Raw genomic sequence first — 20,257 nt, 5'->3', positions numbered from 1 at the left:
TTAAAAGTATCATATATATTGTGGATGTTTTTATATATATTAAATCTAAAAATAATTAATATATATAAATATATAAATCTATTTTGGATACGCAAAATACTTCGGTTCGGATCGGATTATGTTTCAGTTCTTCAAATACCAAAATTTTGAATAATTCGGATATTTAATCAATTCCGGTTCGGATTTAGTACTACTTATTCGGATTGGGATCGGTTCGATTTTTCGAATTCGAGTTTTTTGCCCAACCCTAAATTGTGACATAAAAAACAAATAGCATCATATTTTTTAAAAAAATACATCCGCACAGGCGTGCGGATCAAAATCTAGTCTTATATTATTTTCTCTAAATTTATTTACATGGTCATCTATAAATACTTTGCTAAAATAATAGTTTTCGGGTTTTTGTGTGAATGTGTGAACAAATCTTATAGTGTGATATTAGTTTTTATTTCACCATGATTTATCCTAAGAGGCTAAGAATTAAAAAAAAAAACAATCCTATAATCTAAGGTCTGGATCAAGACCTAGATTATGGAAAGTATCGTAGGTTTAAATTTTGAACTATACAACCATATTATATGGATGTTGGTGTAACGGATGAAATCAGTAAATTTTATTATATTTTATCTTACACTAATAACGTGATTACATTGAAAGAATAACCGATGTATTATACTATAGATTATATTATATAACTTTAAGACTAGCATAATTAAAATTTTGAGTGAGGGTTATGATTACAAGTCCTTAACATTGGTGATTACTTACCAAGAATATGTGTTGCAAAAAAAGAATATGTGTTGCAATTTAGACCACCTCCAATGGGAGGTACTTAATGAGTATCTAACTGTTTATAAAAAAAGAAAAAAAAATATAATAATTAGAAGAGAAGAGAGAAAAAGTATCTAAAAAAATACACTTTTTGGTATTCTTGAGAATTTTTTTTACCATGTGTTGACATATAAATGTTTTGAATTTGTTTTATATAATAAAATTTAATCAAACAACTAATTGATATTAAGTTATATTAATATTGTGAATTTTGTATATCAAGTTGAGAAAATTTGTTGATAAGGGTGTTCTTAGACTAGTCCAATATAGTATTTTAGTTGGTTACGACTCCATAGGATCGGTACCATCATTACATGGAGTAAAAGCCAAACAAACCATCTGAAGTTATTGTTCTACTTGGCCAACAATATTTATAACTCCATCCATTCCGGTCCAGCTTTTGTAGGACCGAATTTTAAATTTCGATGGTTTATGTAACTACTTGGCATGACACAAAGATTGAATTTAATGGTTAGTTGCGCGAAAGCAAAAATAATTGAGACAGATCTCAACACTAGAACTTAAAGTGTATTACGTCTGTTGGCAATTAGATGTTTGGATTTCTAGAGTTTAACGTAAGAATACATGCGTTGCTTGTCATGTTTGTATGTAGCTAACTTTTTTAATTGAACAAGTAGATTCTTTAAAGACGGGTATATTTTTTGTTTTACAATATTTTTTAGAAATTTAATTTTTATATTTCTATTTTTTATAATATTTCTAATTTAATTAATAAAAAGTTTTAAGAATTGTATTAAAATAGTTGAATCACAATTATATCAATAGGTCATGTTCATGCTTTAATAGAATAGATACATTCGTCTATATTAATTCTGTTTTCTAGGAAATACCAAATGACGTACGTTGTCGGCTTTTTTTTGTTTTCTGGATAGTTGAAGCAAAAAATGATGTTCAGTTTGTATAATAACAACATGTCCAACAGAGAGTTTTATCATGGGATTCTGAACATAAATCTACTAGGTGAGTACGGGTATAAATATTTATAAAGTTAATATATTATAATTAATTGATATTTACTTTTGGTTTTAGTTCAATTTATAATTTATATGTATAATTTATATTAATAGTATTATATTAATTTTATTAAACATATGATTTGGATATGTTATATCTAGTCGGTTTGGTTGTTTTTGGATCAACAATTGATTTGTTCATCACTTGGATATATTAGATTGCATATATTTCTCCGAATTCAACTATAATTTTTTATTCTAAATGTATTTAATTTTAATTAAATTATTGTTTGCATTTATATTAGTTATTTTCTTAGATATGTAAATATATTTTAGTAAGATTATGTATAACGTAATATATATTGTGCTTAGAATTAAATAAAAAATAAACTAAAGTGTTTAATTCAAAATTACATAAATGAATATAACAATAATATTATGAAGTCTCATGCATATATATAAAATTATATTGTAAAAATTAGTTAATATTTTATTTTCATTTATTAATAGGTTTTGAGTCATCATGTAATTTATATGTATAAAAATAAATAGATTCTTATCATAAAATTATATTTTATTGTAGCTAGATATTGATTTTAGATATAAGTTGGATTAGTCGAGTCACTCATGTTATGAGTATATTGAGTTACATATATTCTTTCAAATTCAAACTCAAAGTATAGTTATTTTTATTCTAATTAAATCAAATCAAATTAGTTTTATTTCTCGGTTAAATGTGTATGTATTTTCATAATATTTATTAAAATTATATGTTAAGTTTTAAAAAATATTAGAAAACAAAGAGATGATCAATAGGAAATTACATACATAGGTATAGCTAATAAAGATTTGTAAGATCATAAACGAATATCAATATTTACAATAATTAAGATATCTTATAAATTCTAAATAATTGTATGCGTTAGATCTATTTAAAGGTAAACTGAAAATTATTTTAAATAATTTAAAAATGAGAATTCATAATTGGTTGGGTATTTTGATTATATGTATATTAAGTTCCACAAACATAATGAAAACATAAAATTAAAAAGAAACTAAATATTAAGAATTTTTTTAATATTGATAAAATATAATATATATATATACCTCATTAAAAGTGTATGTTATTTAAAAAGATTCTGTAATTATTTGATCAACATATTCTTGTCATAAACAATTGTTTTTAGGTTCCATTTCTAATCTAAACTATTAAAACTGAAGTACATTTTGTACTTAGCTCTGAGTTTTCTTCAATATTTACCATTCCATGCCACTGAAATTAAAACACAACCGTTTAACACATCTTAACCCATTAATTCGCTTTCTGTAAATCAAGAGAGGATAAATGTTTGCTTAGCCCAATATTTCGCATGTTTGTTTTAGAGTAGCTTAATATTTTTTGGGCTTATTATACCTGCTAGCACATACCATAATAACAACTTAATATCTCTAAAGCAAACCGAAGAAACCAGTAACGATTTTTTTTATAAATTACCTAAATCATTACAAACCAAATGATTAATCATAAGTTTGACAAAACATGAAATTTAATTTTGATTAGATAATGTATCTACACATCGACCATTTCTTAACATTCTTTATATCGATTTTGAATATGTACAACAACATTGTGTATACTAATCTAACCAAGTATGGTTTAGCGATTGTATTGTTAACCCAATTTATTATTTCTTTATGATAATTTGGTTTCGTCTGTATAGATAATAATGATATCAAAAGATTTAATCCCAGTGCAAAAACAAAACTAATTATGCTTTATTTCCATCAAAAATCGAAACTATTTACGATTTCTACTTCTACGCAATAACAATTAAGATTTCCATCTAAGATCGAAACTGTATATTCCTTTTCAAAAACAAAACAACATTACGATATATTAGTTCCTATTTCTACGCTTCGTATCAGTAAAGGATATCAAATAACTCATACAATCAGCATATTCTATTTTTAAATCTTGTGAAACACGTACTGCCTAGAATTAAAAACTGTATATTCTCTTTTTAATATGATATCATAAAAAGGAATGAATATTAATTAATTTATATTCGTGTGATTCTGCGTACAACTCACAAATAACTCCAAATATTTTATTTGATTTTCTAATTTAACCTTCTCTTTCCGCCGCCAAAAAAATAAAAAAACTTTCTCTTTCCAAACGCCAGTATATATATCTCATCAATCTATCGTCAAAAACATAGCAAAGAAAACCTAAAATCAGAAAGATGTCCATCCTGACTGCTTTACCACTCAAAAAACTTTCACCTTACAAAAACAATTGGAGTTCAAGTGAAATGTTTGTATTCATGGAAGCAACACACATCTTTCGGAGGTGATAGCTTCGAGATGATTTTAGCAGATGAATAGGTAACTTTTTGTTGATAACGTTGAATCTCTTTATAACATTACTTATTTGTCTTTGAATCTAATATGACTGTGTGTTTTTTTAGGGAAACAAGATCCATGCTACTTGCAAACTTATCCGTCACTTCAGCTGGTGGTCAGTATCAAACTACAAAACATAAGTACAAGATCATAGCAGACAATGTTCTGTTTTGAAAACCTTTACCAGTTGGTGTAATAAGGTATGTAATTTAAATAGCCACATATGTCTTATAGTTTTTTTATGTTTCGATGTGTTCTTTTTTAAGTTTAGATTACTATGTGTTCTTATATATCCAATTAAGAAAAGTTATTATAATAAATTTCCCCTTTTGCTCTTTACAGGTTAGTCTTTCACAGGTTCTCTCTTATGGAAAAATGTTGCTGGTTCAGAAAGCCAAGTTGTTATTTGTGCAATCAACGTAACATCTTTATTTTCAAACATTCATTTCAACGTAACATCATAAGATATAGGGAATTAAATTTGGTGTTATATAATACTGTCATATAACATAAATCCAAATATGCATCACTCAAGAAAATAAAAACCAAACATCTAAACTTAAGGCAGGGTTCTTCAACCTAATAGCTTAATCTAGACTTTCCTACTTTTCTTGCGGCTGTGAATGATAAGTACGGAGTTACCTTGCCGTGGGATAAGTCTGTTTTCCATTCCATGTTGGCTTCTTAGTTATGTTGCAACTTGATTACTGGCATTTGTTTTTCAGAACGTCCAATATCATGTAAAAAGATTAATATAATTACATCATGGTTGTGTAAAAAGATCAACAAAACTTATGAGAACACTTGCATTTAACATCGACTACCTGATCAGCGTGTCTTCCCTTTTCTCTGTGAAGTTACAACTGATGCTCATCTCTATGTTCCCCATGTATCTGCCTGAGCTTTTCTTTAAATCATTTATGTTCCCTCTCTCTTTCTGCATAACGAGTCGTAGGTCCCTGTTACTAATTTCTAATTCCTGAAAAGTAAATAATATATCAAATATTCTTTATGATATGAACAATAATGTTACCAAAACATGAAATTAAGAATTACTTTTCTCATTTAATCAGACCTCATACAATGAAGCTAATTTGTTAACGCATTCCATCCTAGATTCGATTAGAAGAACCTATGCAAACAATAAAAATCTGAAATCTATTCCAAGTCCTTCAATTTTTAATGTTCATAATAAAAAAAGTTAAGTCTTCACCCAAAGCAAAGGGAGTTAAAAACATGCGAGAGCTTTGTCTATCCGATCAATAAAACTCGAACCCTACCATTTGTAATTACAAGTCATAGTCAGTTCAACAGCATTAATAGCAACAATGAAAAAAATAATAATACCAGTGGTGAAACTCCTTCCCCTTATGATCCGAACCGTTCAAATTATTACAGCCGTTCTTCTTATTTGCAGAACCAGTTTCAGGACTGTAGTTAGCAAATAAGGGTAAACTTTCTTCTTGGATGTGAAAAGTCGGTAAAAAGACAACGAGTTTCTGTTTTTTTTTTCCTGGACAAAAAGAAATATGGGCTTTGATTCATGTTTTCAGTCCATTACGGTTCAATATTTTTATATTTGTTAAGTACCAAATTTTTAATGATAAGTTGATAATAAAATGGGCCCATTGTTTAATTAAAATGAATCTTGCCTTATCTAATTAGCAAAACTAAATAACTTATTTTGTATGTTCTTAATGTATGTTATGCAACCACTATTTTAAATAATGTATTTTGATTTTTTTATAAATATCAATATGAAATTATATTAAGCATTTTCAACTTTAAATACAAATATAATTTCAAAAAACCAACAAGTAAACTTTAAACTTTCACATTCTACATTTTAATTATAGTTTTCCAAGTAGAATAAATAAAAGCACTATAAATGAGAGAACACAATCTCATAGTTTATAACTGATCGCTAAATACATCAAGGAAGACACAACTTTGTAAATAATTATGAATATATAACTAGAACATCTAAACAATTATGTTTATGGCATTGTTAAATTTTGATAGCATAAACATACATCCGCGCGCCCGCGCGGATCAAAAGCTAGTATCTCTTAAAAGCCAGCACTAAAATTGTGATTGTTTTGTGAAATCATATGATTTATAAGTATTTTTGTTGTAATTGTACGATATTATAGTCAGCTAAATATTATGAAAAAACATTTCAATAATAATAATTGTAAACCATTTTTAGTCAATTAAACATATATTGGTTTATGTTCTTTAATTATTTTATGTAATCACCTAAAAAATAGATAGATATAAAGAAAATATTTCTATTACTTTCAAAATATATCTATTTTATATTGTATAAAGTATGTTTTAAAGGAATAATATTTTTTTAATATCAAGATTATCTTTGTGAATTTTTTTTTATAATGAAATCACATTATATAAAATATATTCTTTTTCATCTAAGAAAAAAAATAGATATAAAGAAAGTATTTTTATTACTTTGAAAGTATATTTTTGTTATGTAAAAATATGTTTTAAACGGAATATTACTATTTTGTGAATTTTCTTTTTTAATGAAATTTTATTATATATACATATATTTTCGTTTTTAAATTTGTTTTTAAACTTTATGAATGTTTATTTTTTGTATATGTTTTGGAAAAAGTAAAAAAGAAACTAAATAAAAAATTAATAATGGTACTTAAAATTAATATTTTTAATTCATTAAGGGTACTTTTGTAAATAACCGTCGTAAGAATTAATCTGAGCGCGACACGTAGAAAAATGACTTCTCAAATAATATTATAGAGATATGCTTGGGTTTATAAAAAATAAAAAAATTATTTAAAGAAGTTCTTCATGAATTTGAATATATTCAACGTAATTAACTACACTATCTTTATTTCACTATATTTTAAAAATTCATAGATACCTATCTTAGTTGATTCTAGAATTTTCATATAAAAAAACAAAATAATATTTCAATATATAAGGATATAACTTATAATATGGTTGCTAATATATGATCATGTTGAATAAATGAAGTTCCATTTTTATTTTTGAAAACATAAATGAAGTTCCATGTTTGTTTGTCGAATAATGATATCAGATACATTATGTATTAGCAACCATAGCAAAAAAAAACTTTCGGTCGTTAGAAATTTACAACTCGGTTGGTTGCTAATATAATAGAACAAACTATACTTTGATCCGCACATCTGTGTGGGTAATTTTTCATTTTATAAGTATATAGATTTTCATATTATATTTTGTATATAATCAGTTTTGATAATATATTATTGTAATTTCAAAATAAATAAATAGATAATATATAGGTGTAGATATAAAGTTTAATATATGTTAACAATTTTTTTTTATATAAAAATGTTACATAATTTATGAATTTTAATTTTTATAAACTGTGAATTATATTCTAATTTCTCTAAAGGGTGAATGATATTTTTCATTTATTTAAATGAAAATATTATTTTAATTTATGTTAATATACCTATTTAGTATAGTTTTCATCTTTATTTCATTTATCACTTCTATTTATAAAAAATATCATATAATTTATTTTATTTTGTTTTATATAAAATTTGATTTAAAATTAGTTTATAGTAATATTATATTACTAATTACGAAATTAATCATTCACTAATTAAAAGGTTTAAATTTTTATAAGATTTGGTTAGATTATTTCTTAACAGATTTTATTATAACTAAAAATAAAATTATTTTATTATAACTAAAAATAAAATTTAAATTTACAGTTAAAATTGATTTATTCTGTTAATGCAAAAAATCAAATAGATAAAAATGGTACTTCTCTTTTAATAAAAAAGATAAATATGAAACTTATATTCAGCAGTAATTCTAGTAATTTAATTTCGTCTTTGAAAACTTATTTAGGAAAACGATTCATATTATGCATTATGCACATAGAAAGGGGGAGACAGAGGCCAAGGCCCACACTTCTTTAACAAAAGAACAACAAGCCCGTGACATCAAACTAGCTTTCAGAATTATTTTATCTGACATAATCTCAGCCGTTAGATTTTATTTTTCCTCATGACCCATTCTTACTCAGATCTAACCGTCCATATTCCTCAAGGGTCTTCAACAGATGGGCCGCTTTTCTTCTCCCTCTCGCCGTACACTCTCCTTCGAGCGCCAGAGCCACCGCCCTCGCCACTTCCTCCGCCGGCGCCACCGCAATCTCTTCGCCGTCAACTCCTCCTCTTCCGTATACCACCGCAAGTATACTAATGGCGTTTTCCCTCCCCCTCCCGGCCAGCCTCGCCATCACCGCCACCATGGCCGGCACCGTCATCGCGTGACCACGAACCTCCGCCGCGCCTTCCGCCGTCGTGCACATGAGCTCAAGCGCAGCTAATGCGCGTTCCACCGCAGAGATCTCTAACCCCGCCGCAGTCTCCACCACCGCTCGAGCGGCTCCCGCCTCGACCGCCACGTGGCGGTTACCTTCGGCGAGGCAGAGCGCGAGGAGGATCTTGGTGGCGTATTTGGCGGTTACGATGCTGTTGCTGCGGAGGCAAGAGACGAGGCCTCGCATGAGACCCGGAGGACAAGTCGGATCCGACGGCGGGTCAGGTACGACGACTCGCTCGAGCAGCTGAAGAGCGAGGAGCTTGTCGGATTCAGAGACGGATGCGAGGTGAAGCTCAGCGATCTGGAAGGTTTCTTGGAGAGTGGTGGCGACCGGAAGAGGCGGCGGAGGAGGAGGAGTGGGAGGAAGAGTGACGGTGGATGGAGTTTGGTCAGCGTGATGCGGGAAACGCCATTGAGTGAAGCTTTGAGAAGTGGAGGTTGATGAGGATGAAGAGGAGGAAGGGGTGGTGGTTGGCTTACGGTGAGGAGAGGTTGGACTGAGGACGTACTGTGTGCAGCGGCGGAAGAAGCCACAGGAGAAGAGAGGACGCGGTGGCGCGTGTGGTTTCGCTTTCTGGTTTGCTTTCATCATCGCTGGAATAATGATGGGAGCACTTATTAAGTGAAGTGAAGCGAAGTGTCTCTTCTTTAAATAGTAAGAAAAATAATTGTTTCGCACCAAATTTGTCAGGCGTTTACACATGGACTGTTCCTAAGAGCATCATTATCCCAAAAATTCATTTGGAGTTTCTTAATTTTTATTTTTTATTTTTTCGAATTTAAAAGAAAAAAAAAATTTAAAACAAATCAATCACGAGTCACTACGTGTCAGTGGAATCCACGAACAGTGTAAGAAATCTTTAAAGACCAACTACTATTTAGTAGTTTTGATAACCGATTTCTTAAAAAAAAATGGATCATACGCGAGATTCACATGCTAACAACCCCTCTAGTATCCTTCGACAAAGATGCTATAAAATTATCACTCTTATTAAACCATATAATAATTATTATTGTTACTGTCATTTGCATGTATACTAGGCAAGGAATCTTGGAATATAGTCCAAGAAAATATAAGATGATGAATTAATATGTTTTATCAAAACAATTAATATGTTTGTGAATTTAAAATGAGTGCCAAAGGTTCAACGCAGGACTAATGTGACAGAAGTCACAAGCAAGAGTATGTTAAGTACTCAATTTCCAAAGCCTAACATCAAGAATTTAGTTAAGCCAATATTGATTTGTTTTCATGAACATTCTACAACTGTGAAAAACCAAAGAGAGGTTTTAAAACCTCTGAAGGATCCAATCACCTCCATTTTTCACTTAGTTCCTTCTTCTCCGAAAGGGCCCAAGTGATGTAGATGGCTGCAACGAGTGCCACAATCGTGATCAAGAGAAGTGCGTAGCTGAAATCGTCTGTCAGGGAGTCGTAGGTCTTTGAAGGAGCAAGCCTTGTGTAGAAGAGATCCACTCCATAGGCAAAGACGTGTGTTGTTGACTCTAGCTTTGCTGGAGCTGTTACTATGCCTCTTAGACCTTCTACTTTGAGGGAGTGTGTGATGTACGACTGTGAAACATGACAAAGGCGCATAAGACTTGATACAATGGGGAAAAAAACTAGGACAGGGCGCAGAAACCAAACAAGAGATTGAGTGAACCTGAGGAATTATAGGTAATGAATCAGTCAGAGGGATGATTCCTTCTTCTTTCTCAGCTTGCGAGGGGTTAAGTGTCCGTCTTGGATCCACAAATCGTTTATCAAGTGCCAATATCTAAATCATTCATTGGAATATTTATCAGTTTTCCAATTCCAACCCGTAAATTATTATTATATATGATGTGATATGTAATCTACAAACCTGATCACCGATGGTACCAATGAGAAGCTGCTTTGAAGTGATACCCTTTGCTGTTGATGTCACCGCGATGGTTTTCACTGACTGAGGGAAGAAGTATGACTGCGACTTTGTGAACATCTCTGGTCTTGAGTATGAAGAGATTGGTGCTGTTAGATTGTGCTTTCCTAGAACAAGTTTCCAGACATTTTTGTTCTCCTGCAAATAAAGATAATGTTTCAGAGCATTCAAATCAACTGATTAAATGTTTTAGATATGAAGGTCATACCGCCCGGGACTGATCATAGATCTCAACCACCGTAACCTCGTACTTGTGAGCTCGAAGATTGAAGTAGTGGTAAACAACCCAATTCTCACTAAACACCTGCAAACAATTTTTTTAAAAAGGTTAAGAAAGTTGCATTTGAATCTATTCACAAAAAGATATGAGATGAGAACTTACAGCATGAACAGGCCCTTGGCAGCCTTGATGTGACAAACGGTGAAGTATACGCCCAGTGACGGTGTCAATGAGGTATACTACAAGTGCTGACTCCTCTGGTGTAACTGAACCAATCTCACCAGCGCCTTTTGGTGACACAGTGGCCACAAACAGCAAGTTTCTCGATACGTATTTATACAACACGTCTTGGTCTGTGCTGACTTTGGCTTGCGTATGAACAACCTTGAAAATACAATCAACTCACACATTTAATAAACTGAAGCATATGATGACTAGAAAACCAATATTTAATACCTCGTTTGGTTTTCGTGTTAGTGTTGAAATGATTTTCTCTGATTCCGAAGGAAACACAACAGTCCAAAGCTCCCTGGTAGTAAAGCAGTACTCATCTGCTGTCTCACCAGCGCAACTGCTCTTCATACCGTGTCCTCTGATAATACCATCATCACCCTCCACATTGTACCAATACACATTCTGAAACTCGCGTTGAAAGATGCCGAGAGCCTCTGGAGTTTTCGGGTACAAGTGGACGTGACCATCAGTATCAGCTATCAGATGCAAACGTTGCTCCGTTGAATCGGTAAACAACGGAAGAGGCATAACTTGGACAACAGAGTGGCCAATATCTGATGAGCTAATCTCCTTCCCTGTGTACACATCTACAAATGAAAGCACACCGGGGGAACTTGAATCTGATCCGCATCTGCCGACTACGAGAACTGAGGGATTCTCGTCCATGGCGTGGTGATGAGGGACCTGCCATTGGTACAAGCTAATACCGCTGGGGCGTGCACAGGCTGGAGAGTTTAGCAGCGTAGACCAGACAATCCTCCCGTCTCCAGTGTGCAGAGCGAAAAGCTTTCCAGCTCGAGTAAGTGCTATGAATAATTTACGAAAGCCGTTATGGTCACGGGTGAGTTTGCTCCTTCCAGAGCTCTTCATCCTCATTTCTTGAATTGCTACCACATCCTCTGGGCTTGCTAGCAACAAGGACCCCTTGAGCTTCAGGATGTGCCCCTACAGAAACAAGATCAATTGATTAGGGTGAGAAAACAAGAAGAATGTGCTTTATCTTATAGTGCTTATAGTGCTGGGCATTTGGGTTTTTGGTTCGGTTCAGGTTATTCGGTTTTCTGGTGTTTAGGACCCGTTTAGGAACTTGACATTTTTTAGGATCGGATCCGTGTTCAGATAATGTCGGGTTCGGGTTTCTATTTTTTTATAAAACCCGACGTGGAACCTAATTAGAAATACTCCCTCTGTTTTTTAAAGATGGATGTTCTAGAGAAATATTTTGTTTCCAAAAGATGTATTTTTCATGTTTTCAAAGCATATTTTATCAACTAATAATGAAAAATTGTGTGTTTCAAAAATATTAATTACATTTCTTTTAATCCTATTGGTTTAAAAATATAAGAAATATAAAGTTACAAAAAACTATGCATTAATAACTAAGTTTTAATATGGTTTCTTAATAAGTGTGAAAATCCTAGAACATTCATCTTTAAAAAACAGAGGGAGTAGTTCGGATTTAAAGCCCAAAAATCTGAGTTAAACCCAAAAAAATATTCGGGTGATTATTTTTTTGATATTTTTTATTTATAATTGTATTATATATATATATATATATATATATATATATATATATAAATTTAAAAAAATTAGTTTTTAATTATATTTGGAATATTCAGGTACCCGGTTCAGTTTCAGCTTTTCGGGTTTAAAAAAATAGGAACAGTTCAGGTTTTTCTAAATTTCGGTCCGGTTTCGGATTTCAGTTCGGTTCTTGTTCGGTTTTCAGATAATATGCCCATGACTATTATTATCTTATGCGCCACAACTCCATGGTAAGTAAAAAAATCCAAAACATAGGTCTAACAACACTCATACCTTAAGCCAATCAACAAGAGTGTGTTCCACTTTCGCCACTGACACACCATCCTTCTCCACAGGTAGTTCCGCCGTCGTAACATCAGTAACCGAAGCCAAGCCTTCCTCCCTACTCCAAACAATTGCCCCTTGTTGCAGCAACAAGAGCGAGTGATCTTCCATCACGATAAGCGCCCTGAACCCATTACTCCTGTCCGTCTTGATATAGTTGTTTATGAAAACTCTATCCACACGCCCTCTGTGTTGGTCCATTTGAATGCTCTCTCTAAGCAACACAGTATCCAAGTCGTCCACGAGTTTCACCGTGAGGTGAATCTTGCTCCCTTCGTGATGGACCGAGGCAAATGCCACCTGGTCGTCTGCGACTGGAAGCGAATCGCTCATGGCTGTTTCGTCGGATAACGAGTCTACCATCTCCAGCTTTCCTTGGTCACCGACACGCACGAAGATAGTGCGTTTGTTTACTTTTACAGCGAGCATGTTGCTAAGAAGAGGCGATAAAATCTCAGCCTCTCCGGAGTCCTCAACGAGACTTGAGATAAGAGTCTTCTGGAAGCTGATTTCTCCATCCACGAAGCTGATAGTAACCAAGATTGACCTTGTTGAATCAAGAACAACGACTTTATCATTTGAAACTGCTGAAATTTCGCCGGAGAATCGACCAGGGAACGCCTTACTTTTTTCTGCCACAACCTCTCCACTTTTGGAGTCAATCTGATAAACAATGGCCTCAGATGAGTGAAGGAAGCCCAGCACGTAAACTATACTGCTCTCAAGAGGTTGAAGAACACGCTGAACTTCAAACCTGTAAGAGTCACCATGTAAGAGTCAAACCTTGCATGTCTGCACTTGAAGCAACCTCGTTTAAATAAAAAAAAGCGAAGGCTGTCATCATTACCCTTCCGCTGTGAAATCCTTTTTCCAGAGAAGCTCCCCATCTATAGGAGAAACAGCATGAAGGTACCCACCACCGAAAACAAGAATAGAGTAGTCCTTGTCAAACTTCAAATTCACCTGCAAGGCAGCTCTAATACATAAACAAGAAACCAAAGTAATATGATGACACAACTAAGATTTTGGATAACAGAACTCTTAGGTTTATATTACTAACCGGCACGGATAAGAGTGACTTTGAATGCTGTGCGCTGTGGAGCGACGTTTCCCACACCATTTGGCCATCAGGAAGGTTCCATGCTCTTAGCATACTTCCTTCTGATGAAAGGGTAATAACATCTGAAAATATAATTTTGAAGAGTTAACACTGTGGTACATTAGTGTGAAAGCAAACACAGTGTTTGGTACATCAAGACATGATTCTTTACATTTTCCCAAGGCAATGTCAACCCCATCGATAGCATCCTTTGTCCCAAGGACATGCCGCCAAACTGCAGCCAACCCAAAACAAACAAACAAAAGTAAGAAAAGGAGACTCCAAGATTGAACATGGATAGTATCAAAATCACTGTTCTTACATATCTCCCCATGTCTGAGATCAAGTGAGGCAACAACATTCTCCTCGGTTGAGACGATAACACGCTTTCTCCCAGTCTTCTGAGTGTGGAACACTGCGTGCTTCACTTTCCCAATGTACCGTTGGTGCCTACGCAATACAAACAAGAGTGAGATTCTCAACGAAAGTTTACTTCTTTCAATCATACCTTTACAATTCAACATCCATATATATAGGCTAAAGTAAGTAGCTTTACCCGATCGCATCTCAAATTAACTGGCAAACCGAATCGTATTACGACTTAATTAATTAACTAACTAATAAGATCTAAACTACTCTATCCGGTGCAGATTGGTTTAATCTAAGAAGAGTTACCAGTCCATGAGGCCGACTTGATCTTCGTAAAGGGAGAAAGATACAATCGCGGATGATACGAATACGATAAGGAGAAGATACAACCTAAGCGCCATAGCCATGGCGTTTGCTGGTTAGTTTTCTTAACAGATCTGGTGAGAGGGAAGAGAGCTTTTGGTCTGGAAAGAAACAAATCGTAGGAGGAGCAAGCCAAAGTCTTCTCTTTTGTTTTTTTTCTGTCGAGTCTAATATAAGCGAATTAACTTTTATTTTTTAATTAAATCTAAGAACAAAATATCTTAGCTAAGTTAATCAGAAAATAAACATAGAAATTATTTCGTACTATAATTTATTTTGATGCTTACAAAATTAATTTATGTAATTATCTGGGTCATTTTGCATTTACCATAAGTTTTGCTACACTAAACAAAATACACAACATTGAGAAGAGCTAATGCTGTCGTGAGCCAATAGTAATAGTCCACTCGTTTATATCCTCTGTAATTTAATTAAGCTGAGAAAAATTTATCTTAGTAATTATTTCGTGCTGTAATTTATTTTGATATACTTACATAATTAATTTATTGAATTATCTGTATCACTTTTACATTTACCATAAGCTTTGCTACACCAAACAAAATAAACAACGTTGAGAAGAGAAAATGCTGTCATGAGCCAATAGTAATAGTCCAAGTGTCCCTCGTTTATATCCTCTATGATCCAGGTCCGGCAAGTGGCGGTATCTACTGCGGTGACGATCCAGGAGGAGACGAGGCTTGCGGCGGCCATGTTGAGGCCGGAGAGTGTGGTGGCGACGCTTGACATGGACTTGGGAAGCTCGGAGTAGAAGAACTCATTCTGTGCTATCGAAATAAGTGCTTCCGAAATGCCTCCTAGTAGCATGTATGGTAATAGCCACATCGCAGACAACAGCGTACCTCCCTCCTCTCTCTAGTGTATATCAACCACACAAAAGAGAAAACACTCCAATGATGTTATGTTCCAGCTAACTACAATGTCTTTAGACATGTGTTCCAAAATTTTAAATTGGGCTCTGTCTCGTGATTAAATCGATCGGATTGTAATATAGAACCATCTATATTGAAGACTTACAGCTCTTTTTCTTCTAACGTACTCCACTATCGCTAGAGTCGAGATGCATAGCACCGATATTGCAATCCCAGCTCCCATTCTCACCATAACTCCCAGTCGAAAGGGCTTTTTTAGAGCCCAAGACACTGACGGGATTACAACAAGATCGTAAATAACAAGGAAGAGCACGAAGGAAATGATCATGAAAACGCCGTAACATCCCGGAGGAATCTCGAAACCCTTGATGAAAGTGCGACGATCCATGGCCTTGGCTTGAAGAACTATGAAGGAGGCTTGACAAGCTGTAACAAGTGACAAGATGATTCCCGTTGACCAGATTGGTAGAACGTTGACTAGAGATTTAAAGTCTTCTACTTGTTGTACAGTACACAGCTTCCATGGGTTCTGTGAGTTTCCTGTTAGGGTTTGGTCTTGCCTTGGGTTACTAGTGGCGCAGGCTTTGTTCAAATACCTATAATCAGAAAATAATACAAAAATAGAAGGTTTTCCTTACAGAATCGTATGTGTGGAAAAAGTCATCAATAAGATAAAAGTTCAAAAAAAACTACCAATGTACCACTTTGTCAAAATATTTTAGAAAAGAACGTCGGATAGATTCAACAATAGTATTCATATCTAAAAATGTACATATGTGAAATCATGAAATTATGATGATAGTTACATTTTTTTTTTAAAAGTACATATGAGAAACATGTACATATTTGCTAACCTCAGGAAACGGCTAAGTGAATTTCAAAGTGATACATTCAACATGAATTTATATATGTAGTCTACATCATGACAATATTCTCTACTTATGAGTACTAAATAAAGTTACAACCATATTTAACGTACGCAAAGTATCAATAGTTTTCTACTTGTAAATAGTAAACTAATATACCTCAATTTCTGGCTAGGAATTGAAAATGAAGATCCTGTTTCTTGATGGTACGATATAATATACTCCTCTGATGACAAATCAACGTGCTGGTTCCTAAAAGCAGCAACAAGAACCTGGAAAAGTCCAGAAACGAGGCCATGCTCACACTTAAACTTGACATAAAACGGAGAAGCCGCAAAGAACAAAGCGACCGATAGAGCCATGGAAGCGAGAGAGACTCCAAAACCGATTTGCCAACCATACTTTGTCTGAACGAAGACGAGCAACGACTCGGAGAGAAAGTAAGCGAGCATGACCGAAAAGTAATACCAGTTAAACAGAGTTTCTAGTGCTGACGTGGAGATGCGTGTTGTGTTGTTGAGTTGGAGCTGATCGGCGGCGAAGGCTAAGCAGGAGGACCTAACGCCGCCGGCACCGATGGATGTGAGGGTAAAAAATGAATATAGGAGAAAAAGTTGGAATGGTGTGATTGGTTGGCATACGTCTATTGATTTGTCGCATTTTGGTTGGATCATTGCTGCCAACCATAATGAAAGCATTCCCTACACAATAAGGAAAGTGAATAAAATTCATTAAGGGATCAGTTAGAAGTTGCTTACGTATCCATTATGGAATACATATTTTGCAATCGTCATCATTAGGATAATTATTTATTGTTAGTAATTGAAAAGATAGGACAAAACTCTTGAAATAAAATATGGTGGTAAAATAAGAGATGACAAGATGCAATTTTATTGAATACCTTTTATTGTAGAATAGTTACGTGACAAATTTATTGAATTTTATTAGAAAACGAGGAATTTTAAACAGAAACTACATTGTCAAAAAAAAAAACAGAAGCTACATTGTTGACAAAAAAATGGAGTTACATCAAACGTTAATTCATATCATTAGTTAATTTCTTGTCACGGTGAGGGAAAACTGGAGGAAAAAAAACACTTTCTTGCATGATTACAAAACTGAATATGTGTTGTTCAAAAAAAAAAAAAAACTGAATATGTAACTCAACTATAAGTCACTGTAATACATGGTTAAATATGACTGCACGGAGTAAAAAAAAAAGATAAACAAGCCGTGAATATATACTCTAATACTCATTGGTTAAATATTTTTTTTTCAAATATACTTTGAGAATAAAGATTAAAGACTAAGAAACAGAAGGAAAGAACGAATTAAATCAACTTATTGTGGTTTTCGTAATTTGTAAAATATGTACCAGAAGGCTAGTGGAGGATCCAAATCCGATAAGAGGAAAACGACCCGTGTATGAATCAGCGATGAAAGCACAGATAAGAGGGAAGAAGTTGGTGGCGGCAGACCAGAGGAAGAGGATGTTGGCCGCTTCCGTCGTTCCCATGCCGTACTCCACCGTCAAGTAAAGTATCATGTTCGGTACTAATCCGTAATATGCAAGTTTCTCCAAAGCCTGACTTGCTATCCAAAAACGTTTAACAAATTTTTTATATATATATATATATATCCTACAAAGAAACATGTATATGTATATAGATACATACGAGACTATACCAAGAATACACGAAATGGTCGAAACAGTGCGTTTTTCCGGGTGCTGGTCCGTAGCTTTTCCGACGAGAAGAGCTTCTTGATCCATGTTGGTTTCTATTGGGTGTTCTATGAGTCTTGATAGTATTAATATATGCCTATCTACACATTTTATTATGACAACTTTGCTAAGGAATCTTTTTGTATAAAATCCGTCTTATATAAATACAAATCCGACGGAAAGAAGCTAATCACGTTTATCATTAAAAGAGAGAGAGCTAATCAGGCTTTTAGGAAGAGAGCGTTTCTGGTCATAGTCCAAACCCTAAATCTTCGGGCCGGATTCTACTAACGAGTCAGTTTATGCTAATGAACCTAAGTAACACAGGCCCACGTCAAGTAAGGCAACTAGCCTACTTCGTAAGCACTGAGGCTGAACGATTTGTCGACTGCAACTTGAGCACGTACCTTATCCAGATCAATTGGCTGGAGATCAGGCTCGAATCATTGGTATCGCAGAGAAGGATTCAGGAGACTATGAAAGATCGTCTTCAATCTTCAGCCCCTAAAACACTAATTATATCCACATGTTTGTTGTTGTGCTAATAGCCTATATAATAATACCTTTCACTTGACCTGAAGCAGCGAACGTATATACTTCATAAATCCTTTCAAATAATTTACTGAAAGTATGTTGATTCTTGAATGATAATTCAGCAAATTGTTCTCCAAAGATTTTTTTTTTTAAATCAAACTAAAAAGGTATTTTTGAAAGTTTTTCCTACAAAGACAATGCCTTATCCATCCTCCAGGAATACCCCATGAAAATACTATTCTATAATCAGTCCAAAATATTTATTTTATTTCTATTTTTATAAACTGTTGGCACTGTAGTATCACATCATCCAACAACCAATGCAGGACAAGAGAAAATCATCCAACAACCATTGCAAAGTCATTTCATATTAAATCTTATAAAATTATGTCAATTTGATCATTTCATCGACAACTCGCAATTATTGTATGTAAAAGAGAAACATATACATATATAGAATTCGAAGTAAGATTTGGACTTTCAAAGAGAAATACTATGGCATTTTATATATTTTTTGTTAGTATCAACGACACTTAGTCAAAAAAAAAAAAATCATCGACACTTAGTCTCTGATTACTTATAATATTGTATACAAAAGTATGAAGGTTTTTAATTAAATTAATTTAAACATGATTGGTTATTTAAATGTCAGTGTACACAGACTCTGAAGTATTATATTTACCCACTTATTATAGGGCCCCTTTATTATATAACGACATATGTACCCTTAATTATTTAGTTCTTGTTATAAAAATAACGGGAATTTTATTGTATCGCGAAAATTGGAATAAGAGCAAAATTTATATCCGTAGAATTTTTAACACTGATAGAAAGAGTTTATTATAGAAAGAAGAGAAGGTTGAGGAATGCGTTACAATGAACGAAAACGTTCGTATATATAGAAAGAAATTTACTGTGCAAATAGTGCAGCGGGCCTCACATCCTTTTATATTTTCAAACAAGGCGGCTGCTGCTTTCATAACACTCCCGCTTGGGGACCGGTGTCACTATCCATTCTCGCTTAACTTCTTTGTTGCCTCGTTAAAAACCTTTCCAGGAAAACCTAATGGGAAAAAACCATAGTAAGGTAAAAAGAGTACAACTACGTAAGTTCTCCCTCGAATGAGCAGTCATAGATCCTTCTGATGACGCATTCCAATGTTGTGGATGTGTTTTCTGAATACCGAGGTAGGGAGTGATTTTTTGAAGAGGTCGGCTGCATTGTCGCATGATCGAACATATCTTACTTCAATCTCTTTATTCTTCTCGAGCCCTTGAGTGTATGAGAAAAACTTCGGAGGTATATGTTTGGTTCTATCGCTTTTGATATATCCTTCCTTCGTTTGAGCAACATAGGCAGCGTTATCTTCATATAGAATAGTTGGCTCCGTATTTTCGTCAATCCCACTGCTTGAACAGATGTGTCAGCTTATTGATCTTAGCCATACACATTCTCTACTTGCTTCATGGAGTGCGATGATCTCAGCGTGATTTGAAGAAGTAGCAACAAGTGTCTGCTTCTGAGAACGCCAAGATATGGCGGTGCCTCCAATTGTAAAAACATATCCTGTCTGGGATCGAGCTTTGTGTGGATCTGA

General features: G+C 33.7%; 3 protein-coding genes and 2 long non-coding RNA genes across 5 annotated transcripts; 1 reads left to right on the top strand and 4 right to left on the bottom strand.

The window, feature by feature from the left end:
• The first annotated feature begins 4,050 nt into the window (after positions 1-4,050).
• LOC106424573 lies at positions 4,051-4,666 on the top strand. The gene is made up of 3 exons (XR_001284903.3): positions 4,051-4,190; positions 4,274-4,408; positions 4,551-4,666. It is a non-coding gene; the product is annotated as an uncharacterized LOC106424573 (long non-coding RNA).
• LOC125593137 lies at positions 4,453-6,415 on the bottom strand. Its single transcript, XR_007329083.1, has 3 exons — positions 5,556-6,415; positions 5,033-5,187; positions 4,453-4,915 (listed from the first exon to the last, which is right to left on the bottom strand). It is a non-coding gene; the product is annotated as an uncharacterized LOC125593137 (long non-coding RNA).
• A 1,646-nt stretch (positions 6,416-8,061) lies between these two features.
• On the bottom strand, positions 8,062-9,459 carry LOC106424544 (E3 ubiquitin-protein ligase PUB23). The gene has a single exon (XM_013865309.3). The coding sequence runs from the start codon at positions 9,271-9,273 to the stop codon at positions 8,248-8,250; it is 1,026 nt and encodes a 341-aa protein (XP_013720763.2). The 5' UTR covers positions 9,274-9,459; the 3' UTR covers positions 8,062-8,247.
• A 170-nt stretch (positions 9,460-9,629) lies between these two features.
• On the bottom strand, positions 9,630-14,828 carry LOC106424608 (ER membrane protein complex subunit 1). Its single transcript, XM_013865365.3, has 12 exons — positions 14,590-14,828; positions 14,237-14,364; positions 14,087-14,149; positions 13,876-13,997; positions 13,663-13,778; positions 12,765-13,569; positions 11,169-11,891; positions 10,875-11,096; positions 10,701-10,796; positions 10,436-10,630; positions 10,235-10,348; positions 9,630-10,143 (listed from the first exon to the last, which is right to left on the bottom strand). Exons 1-12 carry the CDS (start codon positions 14,688-14,690, stop codon positions 9,883-9,885), a joined length of 2,946 nt encoding a protein of 981 aa, XP_013720819.1. The 5' UTR covers positions 14,691-14,828; the 3' UTR covers positions 9,630-9,882.
• A 305-nt stretch (positions 14,829-15,133) lies between these two features.
• On the bottom strand, positions 15,134-19,777 carry LOC106424558 (protein NRT1/ PTR FAMILY 1.3). The gene is made up of 5 exons (XM_022709955.2): positions 18,089-19,777; positions 17,778-17,995; positions 16,562-17,103; positions 15,682-16,132; positions 15,134-15,519 (listed from the first exon to the last, which is right to left on the bottom strand). The coding sequence occupies exons 1-5, from the start codon at positions 18,171-18,173 to the stop codon at positions 15,145-15,147; spliced, it is 1,671 nt and encodes a 556-aa protein (XP_022565676.1). The 5' UTR covers positions 18,174-19,777; the 3' UTR covers positions 15,134-15,144.
• Positions 19,778-20,257: the final 480 nt, after the last annotated feature.

Source organism: Brassica napus, chromosome C9 (genome assembly GCF_020379485.1).
Source record: "Brassica napus cultivar Da-Ae chromosome C9, Da-Ae, whole genome shotgun sequence".
NCBI lineage: Eukaryota > Viridiplantae > Streptophyta > Magnoliopsida > Brassicales > Brassicaceae > Brassica > Brassica napus.
Note: the sequence above shows the minus strand (reverse complement) of the source record. Positions and strands in the feature narration are given on the sequence as shown.

Excerpts from the sequence above, each read along its gene's own strand:
- LOC106424544 (XM_013865309.3), bottom strand. The coding sequence starts at position 9,273 with ATGTGTAAACGCCTGACAAATTTGGTGCGAAACAATTATTTTTCTTAC.
- LOC106424608 (XM_013865365.3), bottom strand. The coding sequence starts at position 14,690 with ATGGCTATGGCGCTTAGGTTGTATCTTCTCCTTATCGTATTCGTATCA. Across the intron at positions 10,797-10,874 it reads GCCAAGGGCCTGTTCATGCT|GTGTTTAGTGAGAATTGGGT; the intron begins GTAAGTTCTCAT and ends AATTGTTTGCAG. Across the intron at positions 10,349-10,435 it reads TTGGTACCATCGGTGATCAG|ATATTGGCACTTGATAAACG; the intron begins GTTTGTAGATTA and ends TGAATGATTTAG.
- LOC106424558 (XM_022709955.2), bottom strand. The coding sequence starts at position 18,173 with ATGGATCAAGAAGCTCTTCTCGTCGGAAAAGCTACGGACCAGCACCCG. Across the intron at positions 16,133-16,561 it reads ATTCCTAGCCAGAAATTGAG|GTATTTGAACAAAGCCTGCG; the intron begins GTATATTAGTTT and ends TTCTGATTATAG. Across the intron at positions 15,520-15,681 it reads ACGTTAGAAGAAAAAGAGCT|AGAGAGGAGGGAGGTACGCT; the intron begins GTAAGTCTTCAA and ends GATATACACTAG.